Here is a 19037-nt window from a genome sequence, read left to right on the forward strand (position 1 = left end):
TACGCCACATCACGTCTAAAATGAGAGATCTAAAGGTGGACAAAATGGAACTATGGGATCCACATAAAGGTGTCCCAATTAAGCAATTAAGATATACAAAGAGCCTACATGTTACCGCTGGGAACAAAAGGAGATATGAAATGGCTGCACAGATTGCAAAAGACTGACAGCATCCTCGCACATTTCAAGTTTCATCCCATTAAAGCATAAATATGTTCCTGACAATGTTTTCCTGTGACTTTTTACATTTCTGACTTCAAGCCTCTCAAGCAACAGGGAAGGAAAAGCAATTTGCTTTGAACTTCTCATACCGGTAATAAATATAGACCACTGTGAGCTGCTTGGAAGTTAGACAACAGGAATGTGCTAATCCATCATGTTGTTTTTTGTTCCGGCTGAACCCTGGTGTGAATTCTTGTAGCGGGATCAATAGAGTAAACCTCTGCTCTTGTGCTCGTCGATCCGAAAAATAATTAGTCAGCTTTCTTGGCGCTGTCAGGAAATGTTTCACTTGAGTTTTATATCAGGTGTGTGGGGAGAGGGGTTGGGTAGGGTGGTGGGGTACTTGTAAGCTATATAAATGTCCCAATAAAAAGCAAAGCTAACGGAACAGAAGCTGAGAACGGTCCTCGATTTCATTTTGGCATTAAGAAATACCCAAAGGTGAGCATACTATACTGCATTGTGTTTCTGTGTGATTTTAAATTAATCTAATTATCAAAATAAACGTAATCAAATATGTTACTACAATGATCCCATCAGATGGATCGTCCAGGGCTACTCTTGATCTTACTGCTGTCCTCACGTGTTCATGGTTTCCAGTACACTGAACTGGCGAACTATGTGGACAGTCATCAAGAAGAGTACGTTGAGGTACAGTATCTTTTTAATGTTCTTTTCATTTAGTTTACAGTCCTGGTGAAAAGTAACAGTAGCCTATAAAAAAATATATTGCTTGTGTCGTCTACAATATTGTAACCCTAAGATTTTTTTTTTTTTTTTTGCAGAGGCTGGGTATAAGGTTGGCTACAAAATAGTTTAAGTTTATTAAGTTTTCTGGCGTCTTCCTAATTAAATAAACCAAACACGGCAGGACAGGATTCAAACACGTCTCTCTTTTCCTTCCTTTCGGCTTGCTCGGTTACACCCCTCTCTCTCTCTCTCTTGCGCTCATGACATGCGCAGTACACAAAACCCTTCAGCATGTAAACTAAAATACAAAACCAAAAGTAACAATTCACAAAACAAATTATTAGTCAATTGCAAGTAAATAAAAATACACATTTGCAAACTACGTGTTACAATATCATCGAATGACTCATTCCTGCATGTGTGTGTACTGCCACTGACAGGGTTGGACTTGAACCGTATTGAACAAAATAATTGTGTGTTTCACATAACATACATAGCATAGAGGCACGAATGGATGTTTACAAATCTAAGACTTGAGAAATGATATATCATTAGGTTAATGTGTCTGTTGGATTTGATAGCTTTGTCTGTGTGAGATTCTAATTATTTATTTCTTGTATATATGTTAGGCTCTGCGGGAATGGGTAGCTGTTGAAAGTGACTCCAGCAACATCCTGAAGAGATCAGATTTACATCACATGATGGATTTGACAGCAGAAAAGCTCCGGCAAATGGGAGGAAACGTCCATTTAATCGACATTGGTAATCAAGAGGTTAGTTAAACGTGTAGACTGAGAACAAGAAAACTTCACTATTTTATCCATTGGTACATATGGAATGTAAATATGGTTAAGTAATGGTTGTAAAACACAATATACTGTATGTGCACTTGCACTGTATATAATGTGTTTTTATGACTTGGAGGCAGTTAGCAGCTCTGTCTTGCTGACGTAAAACAAGGAAATGGGCATGCGCATCACTTTGGTAACGCCCACTTCTGTTGACCAATCAGATGACAGTGATGTCAAAGAGAGTTGCTGTTCAGGCACACCTCCATGATTTTTCTCTCCCGAGGTTGTCCCGAAAACTTTATAGCACCTTGAAGAATAAATAAGCCGAGGCTGAGATTCAAACCCAGAACCTACCGATTGACAAGCTAACCACCAACTCCCAACGGTGCCCTGAAATGTTGCAAATTAAAATGGTATGTGTGTTTGTATCTGCAGCTGCCTGGCGGACAGATCTTGATGTTGCCAAAAGTTGTGGCTGCTCAGTTTGGGAATGACTCCAACAAGCACACCGTGTGTATCTACGGCCATACAGATGTCCAACCAGCAAAACTCGAGGATGGCTGGGCAACTGATCCATTCAACCTCACTGACCTCAATGGTAACAGCTTTGAATGTTTTCTTTGCAATATATCATGTACAGAGACAAAAAAATAATAATAATTCAACAAACACTATACAAATAAATTCATATATTTATGTCTTTTTGTTTTTCCAGGTAATCTATATGGCAGAGGAGCATCCGACAACAAAGCTCCAGTTTTAGCTTGGATTCATGCTGTGGAGGCTTACAAGTCCCTTAATATGGTGTAACAATGTTCATAATATCAATACCAATATTGATTTAGCCGTCCTTTGAAAGGTTGATGGGGTCAAACTACGACCAACTTTTTAGTGTCTGCAAAAGAGGACGTTTCTCATTGCACTGTTGATTACCCTGAAAACGACAAATCGGCATATCATGAAGCATCAGGTTTCATGGTATAGAAACAAGAAGCCAAAATGAGTTCCATCGCAGGGTATCGAGGCTTTCCTTCAGAGATATGGCCAGGGTTATTATAGTTTTGGAATTTTTCATTTTAGTTAGTTTTTATTTCGGTTTGATTTTTAAATGTAGTTAGTTTTAATTTGTTTTTAGGGTGGTTCTGTTGTTATTAGTTTGAGTTATTTCATTAATGCTTGATTTTAGTTAGTTACAGTATTAGTTTTAGTTTAAAAAAATGTGTATTACTTGTGCGTGATATTAAAAAAAAAAAAACCACACCATGGGAGTGACGTCATCTGAAGGTGCTTTTCTATTAGCTGCTGCTCGATGAAGTCACTTTTGTGTGACACACTTTCAAATGTCCTTATTGTGCTTAATGTCCAAATAAATGTACTTAAAATCACATTTAAAATCATCCCCAAAGGCTCAAGCATTAAATTTATTACCAAAGACTAAAACTAAGGATATCTTTTGCTATAATTATAGTACGGTTTAGTTAGTTTTCGTTTTAAAAAAAAAAAAAAGCATTTTCGTTTTTACTTTATTTCATTCACGAAATTGTTTTTTGAATTTTATTTTTTTCGTTAGTTTTAGTTAACTAAAATAACGTTGGTCTGGGCTTCCCTGCCCCCACGACCCGACCCCGGGTAAGTGGATGAAATTGGATGAGAATTAAGGTAGAACAGGGCCTATATGAGTATCTGTAATATTTGCATTCCTCATTGTCTTTATGATTTTAGAAAAACAGGGACGTTTTAAAACAGAAAAGGTTAAGTGTTTGGCCTGAATACAGGTTCAAATATTCAGGTTCAGGTTCAGGTAGGCAGGAAAATCCGTCATCAACATAAATGCAAAATCAGTTCTAATCTTACATTTATTTTCATTTTTGCTTACCAGGAATTACCAGTAAATGTGAAATTCATCGTTGAGGGCATGGAGGAAACCGGCTCCAATGGTCTGGATGCAATGATTCAGTCACACAAAGACACTTTCTTCTCTGACGTGGATTACATCATCATTTCTGACTGTGGCTGGCTCAGCAGGAAACCAGCTCTGACCTACGGCACGCGGGGCAACTGCTATTTCTTTGCTGAGGTTGTATGAGCACGTGGATTCGTGAGCCAAACGACAACGAAAAAGCTACGCCGAATTCTAACCTCTTTTACATTTGCAGGTTGACGGCCCTAAGCAGGACTTACATTCTGGTGTTTATGGAGGCACCGTAATAGAGCCCATGACTGATCTCGTTGGCCTTCTTGGTGAGTATGTTGCATCATTTACTTCATATATATATATATATATATATATATATATATATATATATATATATATATATATATATATATATATATATAGGGGTGTGCCAAAAAAATCGATTCTCATTTAGTACGATTCAGAATCGATTTTAAATGTCCCAAAATTGATTTTATTTAAATTATTTTATATTGTCTTGCCTTTGCCTGTGTGTGCCATGATTTGGAGCACTGTTCATGTTGTTTGGCCACTAAGGGGCAGTGTGGTTCCACGCGGTCTAATACACTGTTAAGTTGTAGCCACATTAGAGAGTAGAAGGAAAAAGTCACGATCAAGTTATTCCAATAAAAGTTTTTTTTTCTTCAGCGTGGAGCCGTTGTTTTGAGTGATAAAAGTGCCGCGAGTAGCGCGCTAATTAGCATTAGCGAGTCAGACTGGAGTAGATCATTACAATTCCTTGCACATCTATAGATTGAAGCAAAAATCATTGTCAATCAAATCATTTTGAATCAAAAATCGCTCTTAACCGAAAATCGATTCTGAATCAAATCGCTGACCCAAAAATCGGAATCGAATCGTGATACATTCAAAGATTCCCACCCCTAATATATAGTAAATGTATTGTTAATTGCAAATGGTGGTGTTCTAGAAGGCAAAACCATAAAATTCACATCTTCCACTCTGCAGACACTCTAATAAGCCCTAGTGGCAAGATTTTGATTCCTGGGATCAATGAGGCTGTAGCTCCCCTCTATGATGAAGAATGGAAAATGATGCAAGATATCCAGTTTGACCTTGACAACTACAAAAGCAAAATTGGTGTCAGTGAGCTCATGTACAGTAACAAGGTGGCAACAAATTTGAATATTTTTGCATATTATTGTATCAAGCAAGATGAATTTGCCAAGAACTTTGTTCTCTGTAGGTGGACTTGTTGGCTCATAGGTGGCGCTATCCAACTGTCTCCATCCATGGCATCGAGGGAGCATTCTCTGACCCTGGCACTAAAACCGTCATCCCAGCTAAGGTTACTGGTAAATTCTCCATTAGACAAGTTCCTAATATGGAACCCGCAGAGGTCCAAAAACAGGTGAGTCTGCTGTGTTAGATATAAAATAAATGCCATTGTAATTAACATCTTACAATGATTTCTTGAAACAATTTCCTTATTGATTCTTTATTTAAGGTCACAGATTACCTGCATTCAATGTTTGCCAAGAGGAAGAGTCCCAACAAATTAAAAGTCACAATGGTGATTGGAGCAAGGCCTTGGATAGCTGATCCTCAAGATCTTCTTTATGAGGCCGGCAAAGTAGCTGTCAAGAGAGGTTTTCTATTATTCGCTACTTAAATGGGAAGTCAACTTTAAACATTTCTCCCTTGCTAGTCTAAACATGACATTCTGATTATTATGACATTTGTGGAATATGAGTTACGCAGCAAAATACAGCTGTATTGATCCATCTCAGGTGGCGGCCATTTTGCCACTTGCTGTCGACGGAAGATGACATCACAGCTGCTCAGGGCTCAGGCAACGACCAATCACAGCTCACCTGTTTTCTGAAGTTGAGTTGTGATTGGTTGTGACCTGAGCAACTGGGATGTCATTTTCACTCAACAAAGTGGCAAAATGGCCGCCTTCTGATATTGATAAAAACGGCTGGATTTTGCTGCTTGTCTCATATTCTATTAATGTAATATAAACCCGAATACCATATTATTGTCAAGATATATATATATTTAGAATCATAGAAACATATACATGTCCTACATTTATATGAAAGTGGGATCAATCGAAATGAATGCCTTTAAGTTCAGGTCGTCATGATAAATCAGAATACTGTCCGTATAATACAGTATGTATAATTAACATAGGTGTATGTGTATATTGAGTACTGCAATAAAAATAAAAAAATTCTATCCCATCTTATACATGATCTTTTTTGCAGTTTTCAATACGTTTCCCGATTTGATCCGTGAGGGCGGGACCATCCCTATCGCCAAAACCTTCCAGACTGTGACGGGAAAAAGCATCATCATGTTACCCATCGGTGGCTTTGACGACGGGCTGCACTCGCAGAATGAGAAAATAAGCAGGTTTGACTCCAGCATTGATCACATGACATATTCTGAATTATTTTTGACATTGACATGACTCGTAAGGAGATAGTGCTTCATATTTTCTTTAAGGTTGTTGATAATGAGAGCTTGAGAAAAAAATTGTAACTGATATCAGTAAACCCACAACTAATTATGATTACCTTCATTAAAAACAATAATGATGATCATGATGAATTTTAATAAAACACTTATTTTCCCTTTCTTCCCAGGTACAACTATATCGAAGGGACCAAGTTATTTATTGCATACCTGTATGAAGTGTCACAGATTGAGAAGAGCCGCGTGTAAGACATTTCCTGGCCTTCAGTTGAACAATAAATTGTGTTATTGTTAGTAGACAAAATTTCATTTACACTTTAATGGCTGACATCAATAATTAGATGGACATTTCTGTCCTTTGAGCATGTTAGCTTTTCAAATTGTTTCTTGTAGCAGAATGTGTATTAAATTTCCCTTGAGGAATGATGAGTCTAATAAAATCAAACCACAAAAAACTCTTTGTATTTCATTGTTTTAGAAAATATTAGCCACAGCGTATGCTGTCAAAAAGCAGGACCCGAGGATTATGTTGTGAGGATTTAAATAGCCCTTCATTTACTTCCTCTCCTTGAGCTTGTTACCTTGTGAGTATCGCTGATGGTCCAGTATTTGCGGGGCTTTATGGCCGCTGGTCAGGTCAACCAACACAAAGCGGTCCAAGGAGAAGGGCCAGCAATGCACAGCTCAGAACGCCCCCTATGATGACAAACAAATAGAGAAAATGTTTTCCCTCACTTGTAGCCAGGCCTTGCTGATGACGAAAACAACCAGAGGTCCAGGAAGTAAAAACCTTGCCACAATTTGGTTTAGTCACAGCTAGCTACTCAAAATGGCGGGTAAATGGAATCATAGAAGCACTAAAGCCAAACCGTGGCAAGAACTTATCTCCATTTGCTCCGCATGGTTTGAATCTGTGTGCTAAATGCTAATGCGCTATGCTAGTTTGTAGCGGTACCACTACGTGGGACTTGGGAGCTAGCATATTCTTTTTGTCATCCAAGAGAGGCTTTTATCTTGATCAGAATATTCTGCTTGTTCTCTATTCTTTGCTGAATAGTTGTTCCTGTGTTGGTTGTTTTCATCTTCTGCCCTCACGTATCAAGTTGAAACAGTTTTTCAAGTTGGTCTGGGAGGAGCTCTCGGCTCAGCCGTCGTGTGTATCGCAAAACAATTTCGCATCAAAAACAGTTAGCTTTCAAATGCTTCTCAGTCTCAGCATAAAAGTATGGTTTCCTGGAAATATTACAACTTCAATAAAATAATTGAAAATATTTATGTCAGTGTCCAGTATACACATTCATTCCTTTATTGAGAGCCAGTAAAGTAAACATGACCATCTTATTGCATATGGAGGTATGCGGGAAAGTGTCCATTTCCGCTATTAGTGAATCTGCAAGTCACGAGTTCAGAGATAAAAAAATAAAATAACTCAGAAAAACGGAACACGAGCTATGTTTTTCAGAATATTTTTTTTCCAGCCTGTTTTTCCTGAATATTTTTTTTTTGTTAAAAAAAAATCTTTTTTTTTTTTTTAAAAAATCCTGTTTTTTTGAATATTTTTTCCTGTTTTTTTGAATATTTTTTTCCTGTTTTTTTTAAATAATTTTTTCAGACTGTTTTTTTGAATATTTTTTTCATTTTTTTTTGAATATTTTTTTTCAGCCTGTTTTTCTGAATAATTTTTAAAATATTTTTTTTCAGCCTGTTTTTCGGAATATTTTTTGACAGAAAAAAATATTCAGTAAAACAGAAAATAATATTCAGAAAAACAGAAAATTAAAATAAAATACTCAAAAAACCCAAAGCTCCCTAAAAAATTTGTCAGAAAAACAGGAGTTGTTTTTTTTTTTTCAAGTGAATGCAATACGCTTCTGTAGGAAGGTTCTCGGTAAATAATATTTCAGAAGTGTTTATTAAACTGGTAGCCTCTTACATTCATCAGTATTTAAAAAGTAGCTTTCAGTTTTCAAAAAAAAAGTTGGTGACCACTGCTCTAGAATCTTCTGACATGAAAAACAAATTGAGGCAGCTTGACATAGAACACATTTTCTTTCTTTAGATCCAAAAAAAGAATATATTTAATGGGTTAAAAGAACATAATTCTTGATGCTTTGTGAATGAACATTCCACCTGTCGTCAACTGGAATGACATGAATATGAACATTATGGATACCAGTGTGCTTTAAAACTTCATGTCTTGAAGTAGGTTTTCTCTTTGAATAGTCCATCCTAACAAACCAAAAAATATACATAACAAAAAATATATATCAATAGATGCTATGTCATTACAATAGTCATTTTATATTATCTCGCACGATAATGAAAAAAAAAAACAAAAAAACTACAGAACAGCGCTAAGGAAAAAAAATTCAAGTAGATCAGTCACATCCAGATACATATATATTTGCTGAACAAATAAAAAAACAAATATCCGTCATTGCATTTTAGATAACGGTGACCATGCAGGGTGTCAACATAGTCTGGCTATACTGCAAATCATTTGTTCAATAAACTTTCGGACAGCCTAAAGACTAAATCAAAATGGCTGTTAAACGTTGCTTTACCTGTGACAAATGCAAACAGAGGTAAACACAACTTGAAGCCTGAACGTCTACAAAGAGTCACTCAACATAAAACAATAAAATAGTAACGCTTGTGTGGCAATGGAGGGTGCTTGCATCAAAATCAATGGGATGGTTTGTAACAGAGATTATGAAAGATACGTTTGAAAATAAGCAGACATGCCAGCAGAATAATAATTATGATTAAAAAAAATCCTACAATCCTACTTGAATTTTGTTAAATTATCAAATTCAGCCAAATGTAACGAGTCAGTTCTAAATAAGAAATATTAAATAAAACAAAAACAAATTCCCAACTTTATCTAAAGGCACTGATTTGTAATCTTCCATCACCAATTGATAACATATTTGCCAAATAACCAAAAATAGCTTTTGGGGGTTTGACACCTGAAAATTTTCACTCTGTATGAGTTTGATGCATGTTCTGCTGAGACTCACTAAAATACAAATTGATAGAATTAGCTCTCACATATTTTGTGAGCAAAGGCGGAAGGTGAACTACAAAAATGTTCACATCTTAACAGTCCCAAATTTCTCTTCACAGCATGCTTATTAGTCACACATCGATACTAACAGTGCTGCTTGGAACTGAGATGTATTCCTAATCTTTTTGTCCTTTACATTTACACAGACCTGCCAAAAATGAGGTAAAATAGTAATCATGATACTGTCAATTCCCCACTTTTATGTCATATTTCTATGGGGTATAGATGCCACGGACTTCCGACTTCCGGGTTTCACACATCAGCGCCGTTTTGACCGCGTTCCAACACGGGAGCGGGCAACCGAGGGGCACAAGGGCGGAAACGCAAGCAACGGGTCGCGGCCCACACGTCGCAAGCACAGCGCTGATGTGGGATACCCGGAAGTCGGAAGTCCCGCCTCCTCCGTGGCATATACCCCGCACTGGCTTTTGGTGCATCAAAAAGTCAATTATCTGTATTCAGACATGGATTTTTGAATATGTTCTGAATCGAAGTTAGGGCAACACAAGGGTTGTTAAACATTGTTATAGACAGTAAGTATCTCAAAAGTCAACCTGCAAAATTGTGGCAGAAGAAAAAACACGCATAAGATAAAGAGAATAATTAAGATCAATTTAGAGAGGACAGTCCACAATTGAGGAGGATGTTTTCCACAAAACCATCTGATTGTTGTTGGGTTTTTTTTATGTGCAAAAACAACTTGACTGCTATATTAAACATTGAAGAGGCACAATGCTACAACGCTACGCTTGCTTACACGTTAATTATTTGCATTTTATTTCTTCAGAAAATGTCGGAACAGGACAAAAATGCGAAGAGTCAAACATTCAGACTGTTAAGACTATTATAAAAAGATGTGTTGAAAAATGAAAACTCTTTGCAAATGAATGAGGAAGGACAAAACATATTCTGTATTGTCGGCCAATTAAAAAAATAATCAACATTTCAAGAGTGCTCATGAACCACCTTCAGACCACCTCCTCAAAATTATATATATATAAAAATAATAATAATATTAATAATACAAAAAACAACAACAACCAAAAACACTTTCTTTCTGTTCTTGCTGCTATGCTGTTTAGTCTTGTCTTTACACGCCTCTGACAGCAGAGGGCAGTGACAGCATCTCACAGTTAAAAATAATGCCAACAGCGGAGAAGTCCAGCACCCTCAAAGGTCACTCCCAGTTGGATGAGTGCAAAACAAAAGGAGACAATCAACACAGCATGGTGTGACAACAAGCCAAGAGAAGTTCCAAGCAGACTCCAGTTGTCAGAGCTCGTCGAGTGGTCTACACGGGAGTGGCTTCATTGTCATGTTGATGGTCCACAAGAGGGCGACGGCCTTCACTTGAGCTGCGAGATTCCAAATCTTGGGAGGGTGACCCGAGTCCCCAGCTTAACGACGACCAGTTTTTGCAAAAAAAAAAAGAAGCATCCACGCAAATGGCAGTGTTCGTGTTCATCCTCTCGACTCGGCGTGCAATTCGGTAACATTCAAACGCACCCCAAAATGAATCCAATAAATCAGCAGTATCTGGCGGACTTGCATCAACAACAACAAAAAAAACAAAAAAAAAAAAACAACAAAAAAAACAGCAATAAAACACCAGTCAATTCACAAACTTCTTAGAAGAATCAACCAATATTAACATTCGCTCTGCTTTGGGCAGAGTCAGGTCAAGTGAAAGGGAAGGGGTGGGGTTGTGTGTCAGATGATGGGCGGTGTCATAAGGCCACAACGGTGCACGGGTGTTTGAGTTTACAAGGCAGCACTCCTCTGTTGAGCTGATAGAACTCCACCAACTGGATCAGGTCGGTGAATTTGGTGGCACCATCGTCAAGGCTGAAGAAGACTTGGCCGTCCTCTTCACACTGTGGAGGCAAACGTTAAACTGGCATTATTATCTTATGTGTGATCTGATGACATGTGAATGGAAGGTAGTCAGTTGCGCATCGCTTGTATGTAGGGAGAGACCGATTATCGGCATCGGCCTTTTTACAAGTCTGAAGGCCGATAAAGCCCGTATTGGTCCCAAAAAAAAAACGAACATCCCTACTTTATGTTTCAAATTATTTTGTTTTTAATTTCAACATTAACTCATTTACTGCCATTGACGGCTCTAGATGTCAAAAATTCATTTGAACTATTAGTTTAAATGTTTTTCTACTTTTGTTAACAAGAGTATGAAAACCTATATTTTTTTATTGTACAGATGTAAAATTTGTGATTAATTGTGAGTTAACTAGTGAAGTCATGCGATTAATTACGATAAAAAAAATTAGCGCCTGACACCCCGAATTTTTTATAATCTTTCAGTCACGTCAGGCGATTACATTTTTTAATGGCAATTAATCACATTACTTCAATAGTTAACTCATGATTAATCACACATTCTATATTTGTATTTCCACAAAAAAAATCTAGGTTACTCTTGTTAACATTGAACTACTTGTATGTACTGTGTATTTACTGACAACAAAAGTGAGTACACCCCTAAGTGAAATTGTCCACATTAGGCCCAATTAGCCATTTTTCCACTTGGTGTCATGTGACTCAGTGCTACAAGCTTTCAGATGTGACTGGGGAGAATTATGCTAAATTTAGTTTGATTGCCGTCACACTCTCACACTGGTCACTTGAAGTTCAATGTGACATCTTGTGACTTTCTTTTGCTCTCCATTAACTCATTCACTGCCATTGACGTTTATAGACGTCAAACATTCATTTGAACTATTTCTATTAGTTTAACTTTTCAATAGTATAAAAACTTAGAAAAAAATATTGTACAATTAGAACAGATATAACATTTGTGATTATTTGTGAGTTAACTATTGAAGTCATGCAATTAATTACAATATATATTTTTAATCGCCTGTCGCGATTTATAAAAAAAAGAAAAGATTATTAAAAATCAGGGGCGTCAGGCGATTACATTTTTTAATCGTAAGTCATTTCATGAGTTCACGATTAATCGCAAATTTGATATCTGTTCTAAATGAACAATAAAAAATTCTAGGTTTTTATACTCTTGTTGACAAAAGTGAAAAAAAAAAGAAGAAGTAAACTAATAGAAATAGTTTGACGTCTATAGCCGTTAATGGCAGTGAATGAGTTAAGGAGACATAGAAGAGAAGAAGATTGCTAACCAGCTAATTGGGCCAATTGAGACATTTTCACTGTGTTGTCTACTCACTTTTGTTGCCAACGGTATAGACATCAATGTCCATATGCCGACTGACATTGACCTTATGTAATTTCTTCAGCGTTGTTCCATTACAAGGAATAATATACAGTATTTACAAAATATTTTTGGAGCCACATTAATAAATGTAAAATGTGCTAAATGCGTATTTTTGTGCATTCGTTTAAAACTAACAATACTTGTTTGGCTCACGTAGTTTGGTTGACATAATATGCCATTCTCTTTCCATGGCTTTGGAATCCAACATTTATAACCGTTATTCCGCTGAGAGCCACTTGAGGGAGCAATTGAATGTCAGCACAGATCTTCAACATGTTGAAAAATGCACGAATGCCTACCGGTAGTATCTGGAAATGTTTGATTTTCTGGTGATGGCACAACGTGAGCACAAAAGCCTTGGGGTTGCTCTGGCTGACTCGGAGCAGAAACAAGCTGGAAATAACAGACGGACAGACAGATGTTCAGCTTCATAGTTTGAGCGCGGAAAGTGGAAATGATGATTTTCGTGAAATTACCCGTCGACTTGACCCTGTTGGTGGATGATGCGATGGGATTCTTCTCGGGTTATTCTGCCGTGGAACCACAGCTGGGCTATGTGGATGACTGAAGACAATATTTGTCATTCCAATAAAAACATTGAACGTGCATTGTTGTGCGTGCGAGTTTTGCATTTCTTACCCGAGTTGAGCGAAGAGTGATGCAATGGACTGTGGGAGCCTAAGACGTTCATTCGGTGATTCCTCTTCTGAGTCAGATGTCACATACAAATAAAAACAAAAGGATTCGTTATGATTCAGTGGAAACAACTGCTGCACACCAAATGGGAAGAAACATAAAACACACCTTTGATCAGAAAACTCGAATTAGGATTACAGATTTTTTTTGGGGCTTCCATTTTACCAGGCGTTTTTTGTTAAAGGTGAAGGTCAAGTCACACACCTGACTCATATGATTGGTGATTGTACACCCTGCTTTAGGTGTGCTTATGCTTTCTTTATTATTACAATCCCTTCACACTATTTTTAACTACGTTGAGCAAAAAAAAAAAAAAAGAAGAAAAAAAGAAAGTGGTCGGATGGTGTTAACATTTTACTATTTCATCTTATATTTTACCTCTTTTGAATTTAGTTATAGTTGTGAAGCTGTAGATATAATAACTATGTTAACTCAATATAGCTTGATGAGTAATGCTTTTGTCCTCTTTGTTATGTTCTCTTTTCCCAGAAATGGGAAAGTTAATAAATTTCTTTTATTTATCTAAAAAGTCTAGTTTCTGTTCGTCAGAAATCCGGTTTTTGAAAGTTCAAGGACGAGCTAGTATACTGGGAGAAAGTAATCAGATTTTTGTACTTGGGAGGAGGGGAGAGGCGTTTTCTAATAAAAGTCCCGTGTCTGAGAGAGACGACATACATTTGGATAGAAACATGGCTTGGTGAAATTCCTTTGTGTCATCAGAAGCTTCTGATTAAAAAACCTTGCAAGGACCCTCTTCACGAGATCTCAACTCTGATTTATTTGAACACGCAAAAGATTACAAAAACAGGTAATCTAACAATGGATATGTGCAATAGGAATTCATACGCATAACAGAACGTATGGTGTTCCACAGGGTTAAATTCTGGGGCCTCTGCTGTTTTCATTGTATCTGCTGCCCCTGGGTTTCATCTGAACTCATTGGCTTCCCAATACGTATAAAAACGTTTTATTTTGAATATTGCCGTGGTCCCAAAATCATATTTATTTTTATGTTTTTTTTAATGCTAGAGCAATGGTAGTCATTACAAAAACGGCTAGCAGGTGGCATCAGAGTATAAGAGATCAACCAGGGCCATGTTGGGAAAAAAAAGCTCTTTTCCCAGGTGCATTAAACAGATTTGTGAATAATTAATCACATCTTAGAATTTTGATTAATCACAATTAATCGCTTAATTAAAAAGTTTTTTTTTTAAAATCAACATTTTTTTCACACCAAACATGAAAAGCACCTTTTGTGTTAATTTAATGTTATGAGGACGTCTTCAACTTTTTTTAATCCACTACACACGCTCATCTTCTTTTTCTAATTAGTTAATGACTTGCATAATTAAAAATGGAGGAAAAAATTCCCCAATATTGACATGAACAAATATTCTGAATGTCATATGCAAACATTTATTAAATGCTTTACTTTGATGCATGGCTTTATGTTTATATACAGTATATATATATTTATATTAGTATAGCTCAAACATAACCTATGCTAACTTTAACATAGCCATCCACTGTCAAGCTAAAGGATAATATTAATAGCGTGATTAATCTAGCGTTAATACATGATTAATTAATTAGTTAACACTTTAACTTTCACAGCACAAATTCTAATTGCTGCAAAATGAAAACAGATAGAAATATATTAAATATTTTTTTCCTGATGAAAGAAGAGACTCTAATCTTTCTTTTGGTAGGTTTTATGTTTTTTATAGCAATAGAACACAATATTCTGTGGGCCTAATAATCAGTCAAAATCCAGTAAAACAGGTGGGAGCGAAGGGGATTGCTTCAGTGAAAAAAGATGGGAGTGATAGAGTTAAGAAAACAGCGGCAGTTTTTTTCAAGTGATATATTATATATAAAGATATAAATAAAGATATAAATATAGAGTTCCAGCAAAACTAAAAGAACACTCTTTAAACTTGAAAACTAAAACATTCTGAATAATAATAAAAAAACAAGTACATTTTTTTTTTATTCTACATTCAGATACATAGGTTTTTCTTTACATTTGTGCCTTTTTCATTTTATTGCATTATTTTATCAGTGTTTATTAAAGTTTTTATTCACATTAAAATGTTGTGTTTCAGATATTGATGTTGAGGCTATCCTACAGTGAACATGGCAAGAAATCGAGTACCGGCTTGATGTGCTTCGTGCAAATACCGGTAATGGTGTGCCCACATAGAGGTCTATTTAAGCTACTGAACGCAGAAAATTGAATTTCGAATCACTACTGCCACCAGTGGCCAGAAAATGAAACTGCACTTTCCCTTCTTCACGTACACAACACGCACATGACATCACATCCGCAGACAGAGGGCTGAAAATTGGAACCCGAAGTTAGGTCAGTGCTCTTTGACTGCCAAAAACGTTAAATAACGTTTAGTAAAATCCTATGGAGGAGTGCCAAAGACGTTAAAAGACGTTATTTTTTCAAAACAGAGGTGAAACTAACCATTTTCTATTGTTGATTACTGAAAAACGGAATAAGGTAGAAACAAACTTTTTTTTCTGATGAAAGATGAGAGTCCAATCTTTCATTTGGTAGTATGTGTGTTTCCATAGTCCAAACACATAATTTTCTGTAGACCTTGAAAGATCAGTCAAAAATGCTTAAATCGGCTGGCACCCACGGCATCCCTTTTCTGAAAACGTCTGGCAGTCAAAGAGTTAAAGCAATTACCTCCCATCACACCGCGGAGAACCTGGGTTCAAACCCTGCTTGGACCACATTTGAGTACATTCGATGGTTTGATACCAACTGACTGTCAGATCAGGAAGTGGAATATAATTTCTCTGAAATGATTAAATTTGAATTCATTTGTCATTTAACTACAATTAAAAATGTTCACATCATTAATTTGTCAATTTCCTCCATAAGCATTCAGCTTCCTGCATTCCCACGCAATTTTCATCTGGTTGAACTACAAAGTGTTATCCAACATTTGCAATTTGATGTAGGATCTTTCCAATGTTGCGAGGACGTCGTTTGCGACTCACCCTCCACGCATGTCCCTCCTCCATGGCGGCGCTCTGAGCTTCCACAGGGTTGTCGATGACGCGGCCTATCGTTCCGGAAAAATCCATGGCCACCAGAGAGTTCTCCGACACACTCCGCTGAAGGTGACGGAAGGAAAACAAACGTCAAAATGATGCGTCGGGATGTCAAGGTCATGCTATTAGGTCTTAAGAGTTTGCGGATGTCACATTGAGATGCTTGTGCGGTGAGGTCAACGTACCACGGGTGCTGAGAAGTGTGAAAGCAGGGTTTTTCTTTGCTGGGGAATCTTGTGATTCTGGTACAATAAAATCCCGTACTGTGAAGACAAGAAAAGGCAGTCGTCCTTCTTGATGAGTGCACGTTTAGGAGGGGAGATGTCGGTGGACATATCTGTCAGTCTGCGCTCAACAGCTGATCCTCTAACAGTACCTTTTCTCACTTTTCATCATAAGCGAGACAAAATGGAATCATTTCTTTCTTTCACATCGTTTACATTTTTTCTTTCTACTGAGTTATAGAATTCAAGTAATCCAACGCGTGCATGCTTATTTCTACGTCAAGACTTTCTATGGACTGCATTTTATTAGCTTTCTTAAAATGAAAGTCACCATTTTTTTTAGTCACCATGACTGTCAAGTGAAATGGGCAATTGACAAGGGAAATTAACAATCAATCAGTGTAATATTATTTATATTTATATATTCTTATTTGGCATTTTGACGATTACTGGAATCAGGCCTTTTTTCTCTTTTTGGATCTTCCGGCCACATTTAAAATAGTTAACTTCAGGAAAAATATTTACATTTTCAGTCATTTTTAATTGAGATGCAGTTGACCCTGGGATAAATGAAAATAACTGAAATGTGAAACTTTACATTTGAGTTATTTTAGAAACCTTTTTTTTTTACTGTTGAAAACTATAGAGCTGTCTAAGTTTACATTTGACTTTTTAAGACATAATGAATGAAGACCTGTAATTTAAAGCAAAGATGTCTATTGTTTAAGATTTGAAAAAAAACAAAAAAACAACCACCAACACTTATCTGAAAAGCTGCTGAATAAATATGCTTAATTAAACACATTTCTTTGTATGATTAATGTCTAGCAGGATTTTTGGTGCAGGTTAGGGTTATAAATGAAAAATCGATTTACTTTTTTTTTTTTTTTTTTTTTTTTTTAAATGAACTCATTCACTCCCAGCCATTTTCACTGAGGCAACCCCCTTTGCTCCCGGCTGTCTTACTGGATTTTGACTGATTTTGCAAGGCCCACAATATATTGTGTTCTATTGCTATCAAAACATGGAACCTACCAAAAAAAAAAGATTAGAGTCTCTTCTTTCATCAGGATAAAAAGTACATTTGTATCTGTTTCCGTTTTACAGCAATTGTCATTAGAATATAGCTAAGCTACACCATTATTCACAAATTTGTTTAAAACAGTGGAGAAAAATAGTTTTTTGCAACATGGCCCTGGTTGATCTCTTATACTTATACTCTGCTGCCACCTGCTGGCCGTTTTTGTAATAACTACCATTGCTTCAACTGTTTTCTTCAGTTCAGAGGCTGCATCAAAGACTTTTGTATGCTCTAGCATAAAAAAACAAACAAACACATAAATAAGTTTTTGGGACATTGGTAGTATTTACACAAGAACATATTTAAAAAAAAAATGGGGAGCAAATTAGTTAAGTAAATCACAACCTAACGAGGAGGTTTTTGGTCCAAAGCTGAAAACTCTGCTACATAGAAAATATGAAATAAAATACATTTGAAATTATTAAGTGCATGTGTGGTTTGGCCTGCTAATATATGCCCTAATAATCCCCCCTTCACACACACACAAACACACACACACACTTGTACCTTAAACAATCTAAAGGCGGTCATCCAACATGTCCTGCCTTGTTCATCTTCAGCACACAGAATCCGTAAATCCTTTAACTCTCCTCTGCATTTATTGGGCTGTAGAAGAACACACAGATTTAGAACAGTAGTTAAAAAAATAAATTAAAAAAAATCACGAGACAAACAGAGCCCAGTAAAATCTGTTGTTCGTATGATGTGGTATAAAAGCAATTAAAAAGCATTTTGAAGATGAAGAGTCACGTGCAGCAGAATCTTATAAATGTATGCATGGCAGCGAAGGAGAGTTCAAGCGGAGGTGAATGGTTCCTGCGCTCATAATATTTCACTCCAGCTCCCCTCTGTTATCTGACACTCACCTTGATACAGAACTCGTAGTCTGTGGGTGCGGCGTGCTGCTTTTTGCCCGTGATGACAGTGAAGATGTTACTGTCTTCAAGGTCTGCCAGTAAATGGAGATGTCTGGGCTCCTGAAGGCACAAATAATTCTCTTGTCAGATGACGATAGGCAGAAACCGCCTTCAGTTACACACGGATCGGCGCAGACACAAAAATGTGCTTTGCATCATTATTAGCAGTCAAAATAATCGACTCTGTTTTAACAACAGCAAGAACACGCATTCTTCAGTGAAACAGACAACATCAAAAAGGAGTAAGAACAGTCAAAGATATTTGCGTCACCTTTGAGGTTCCTTTAGTAGAACAGTAAAGTCCTGAGCGCCGGAGGAACATGTAAACTTTCTTCCACGACTTTCGGCCCACCTCCTTTACATACAGATAGCCCTGAATCTCAGGACAACTACTGCTTGCTAGAAAGTTCTGAAAGGAGAGCAAACAGACTGTTATTGTTGTAATTAGTGCTGTCACTATCCAATCACAATCCATTAATCGACTAATCGCATTCATTTTAATTTTTGCACTTCGTATTCGTATAGTGATTTGTTGTTCGATGTTACCGGTTCGATCATTGTTTTCCGAAGTAAAAACAGAATTGGCCAATGTCTTATTTTGATTAAACACAGAAATTAATCGGTCTGATTTCATAAA

At 36.7% G+C, this 19037-nt stretch overlaps 2 protein-coding genes across 8 annotated transcripts in view; one reads left to right on the forward strand and one right to left on the reverse strand.

Annotated features, from left to right (window-relative positions):
- The first annotated feature begins 534 nt into the window (after positions 1 to 534).
- On the forward strand, positions 535 to 6563 carry cndp1 (carnosine dipeptidase 1). Its single transcript, XM_077576610.1, has 12 exons — positions 535 to 663; positions 763 to 873; positions 1542 to 1685; positions 2139 to 2301; positions 2419 to 2507; positions 3583 to 3780; positions 3860 to 3944; positions 4627 to 4787; positions 4865 to 5029; positions 5126 to 5267; positions 5889 to 6036; positions 6270 to 6563. The coding sequence occupies exons 2-12, from the start codon at positions 763 to 765 to the stop codon at positions 6346 to 6348; spliced, it is 1485 nt and encodes a 494-aa protein (XP_077432736.1). The 5' UTR covers positions 535 to 663; the 3' UTR covers positions 6349 to 6563.
- Positions 6564 to 7981: 1418 nt separating this feature from the next.
- Positions 7982 to 19037, reverse strand: part of LOC144057609 (growth factor receptor-bound protein 10-like) — a 75227-nt gene continuing 64171 nt past the window's right edge. For 5 of the 7 annotated variants that reach the window (XM_077575389.1, XM_077575390.1, XM_077575388.1 and 2 more), the window contains 9 exons: positions 18672 to 18809; positions 18350 to 18460; positions 17991 to 18089; positions 16364 to 16441; positions 16125 to 16241; positions 13050 to 13116; positions 12887 to 12974; positions 12710 to 12803; positions 7982 to 11040 (listed from right to left, as the gene is read on the reverse strand). In XM_077575389.1, coding sequence (XP_077431515.1) covers positions 10894 to 11040; positions 12710 to 12803; positions 12887 to 12974; positions 13050 to 13116; positions 16125 to 16241; positions 16364 to 16441; positions 17991 to 18089; positions 18350 to 18460; positions 18672 to 18809 — 939 coding nt within the window. In that variant the 3' untranslated portion in view covers positions 7982 to 10893. The remainder of the gene's footprint in view (positions 11041 to 12709; positions 12804 to 12886; positions 12975 to 13049; positions 13117 to 16124; positions 16242 to 16363; positions 16442 to 17990; positions 18090 to 18349; positions 18461 to 18671; positions 18810 to 19037) is intronic. The other 2 variants (XM_077575391.1, XM_077575393.1) reach the window with 2 other exon arrangements.

The sequence above is a fragment of the Vanacampus margaritifer genome, chromosome 9 (assembly GCF_051991255.1).
Source record: "Vanacampus margaritifer isolate UIUO_Vmar chromosome 9, RoL_Vmar_1.0, whole genome shotgun sequence".
Classification (NCBI taxonomy): domain Eukaryota; kingdom Metazoa; phylum Chordata; class Actinopteri; order Syngnathiformes; family Syngnathidae; genus Vanacampus; species Vanacampus margaritifer.

Coding starts and splice junctions, on each gene's coding strand:
- cndp1 (XM_077576610.1), top strand. CDS start 763: ATGGATCGTCCAGGGCTACTCTTGATCTTACTGCTGTCCTCACGTGTT. Junction 874..1,541: donor ATCAAGAAGAGTACGTTGAG/GTACAGTATCTT, acceptor TATATATGTTAG/GCTCTGCGGGAATGGGTAGC. Junction 6,037..6,269: donor CAGAATGAGAAAATAAGCAG/GTTTGACTCCAG, acceptor CTTTCTTCCCAG/GTACAACTATATCGAAGGGA.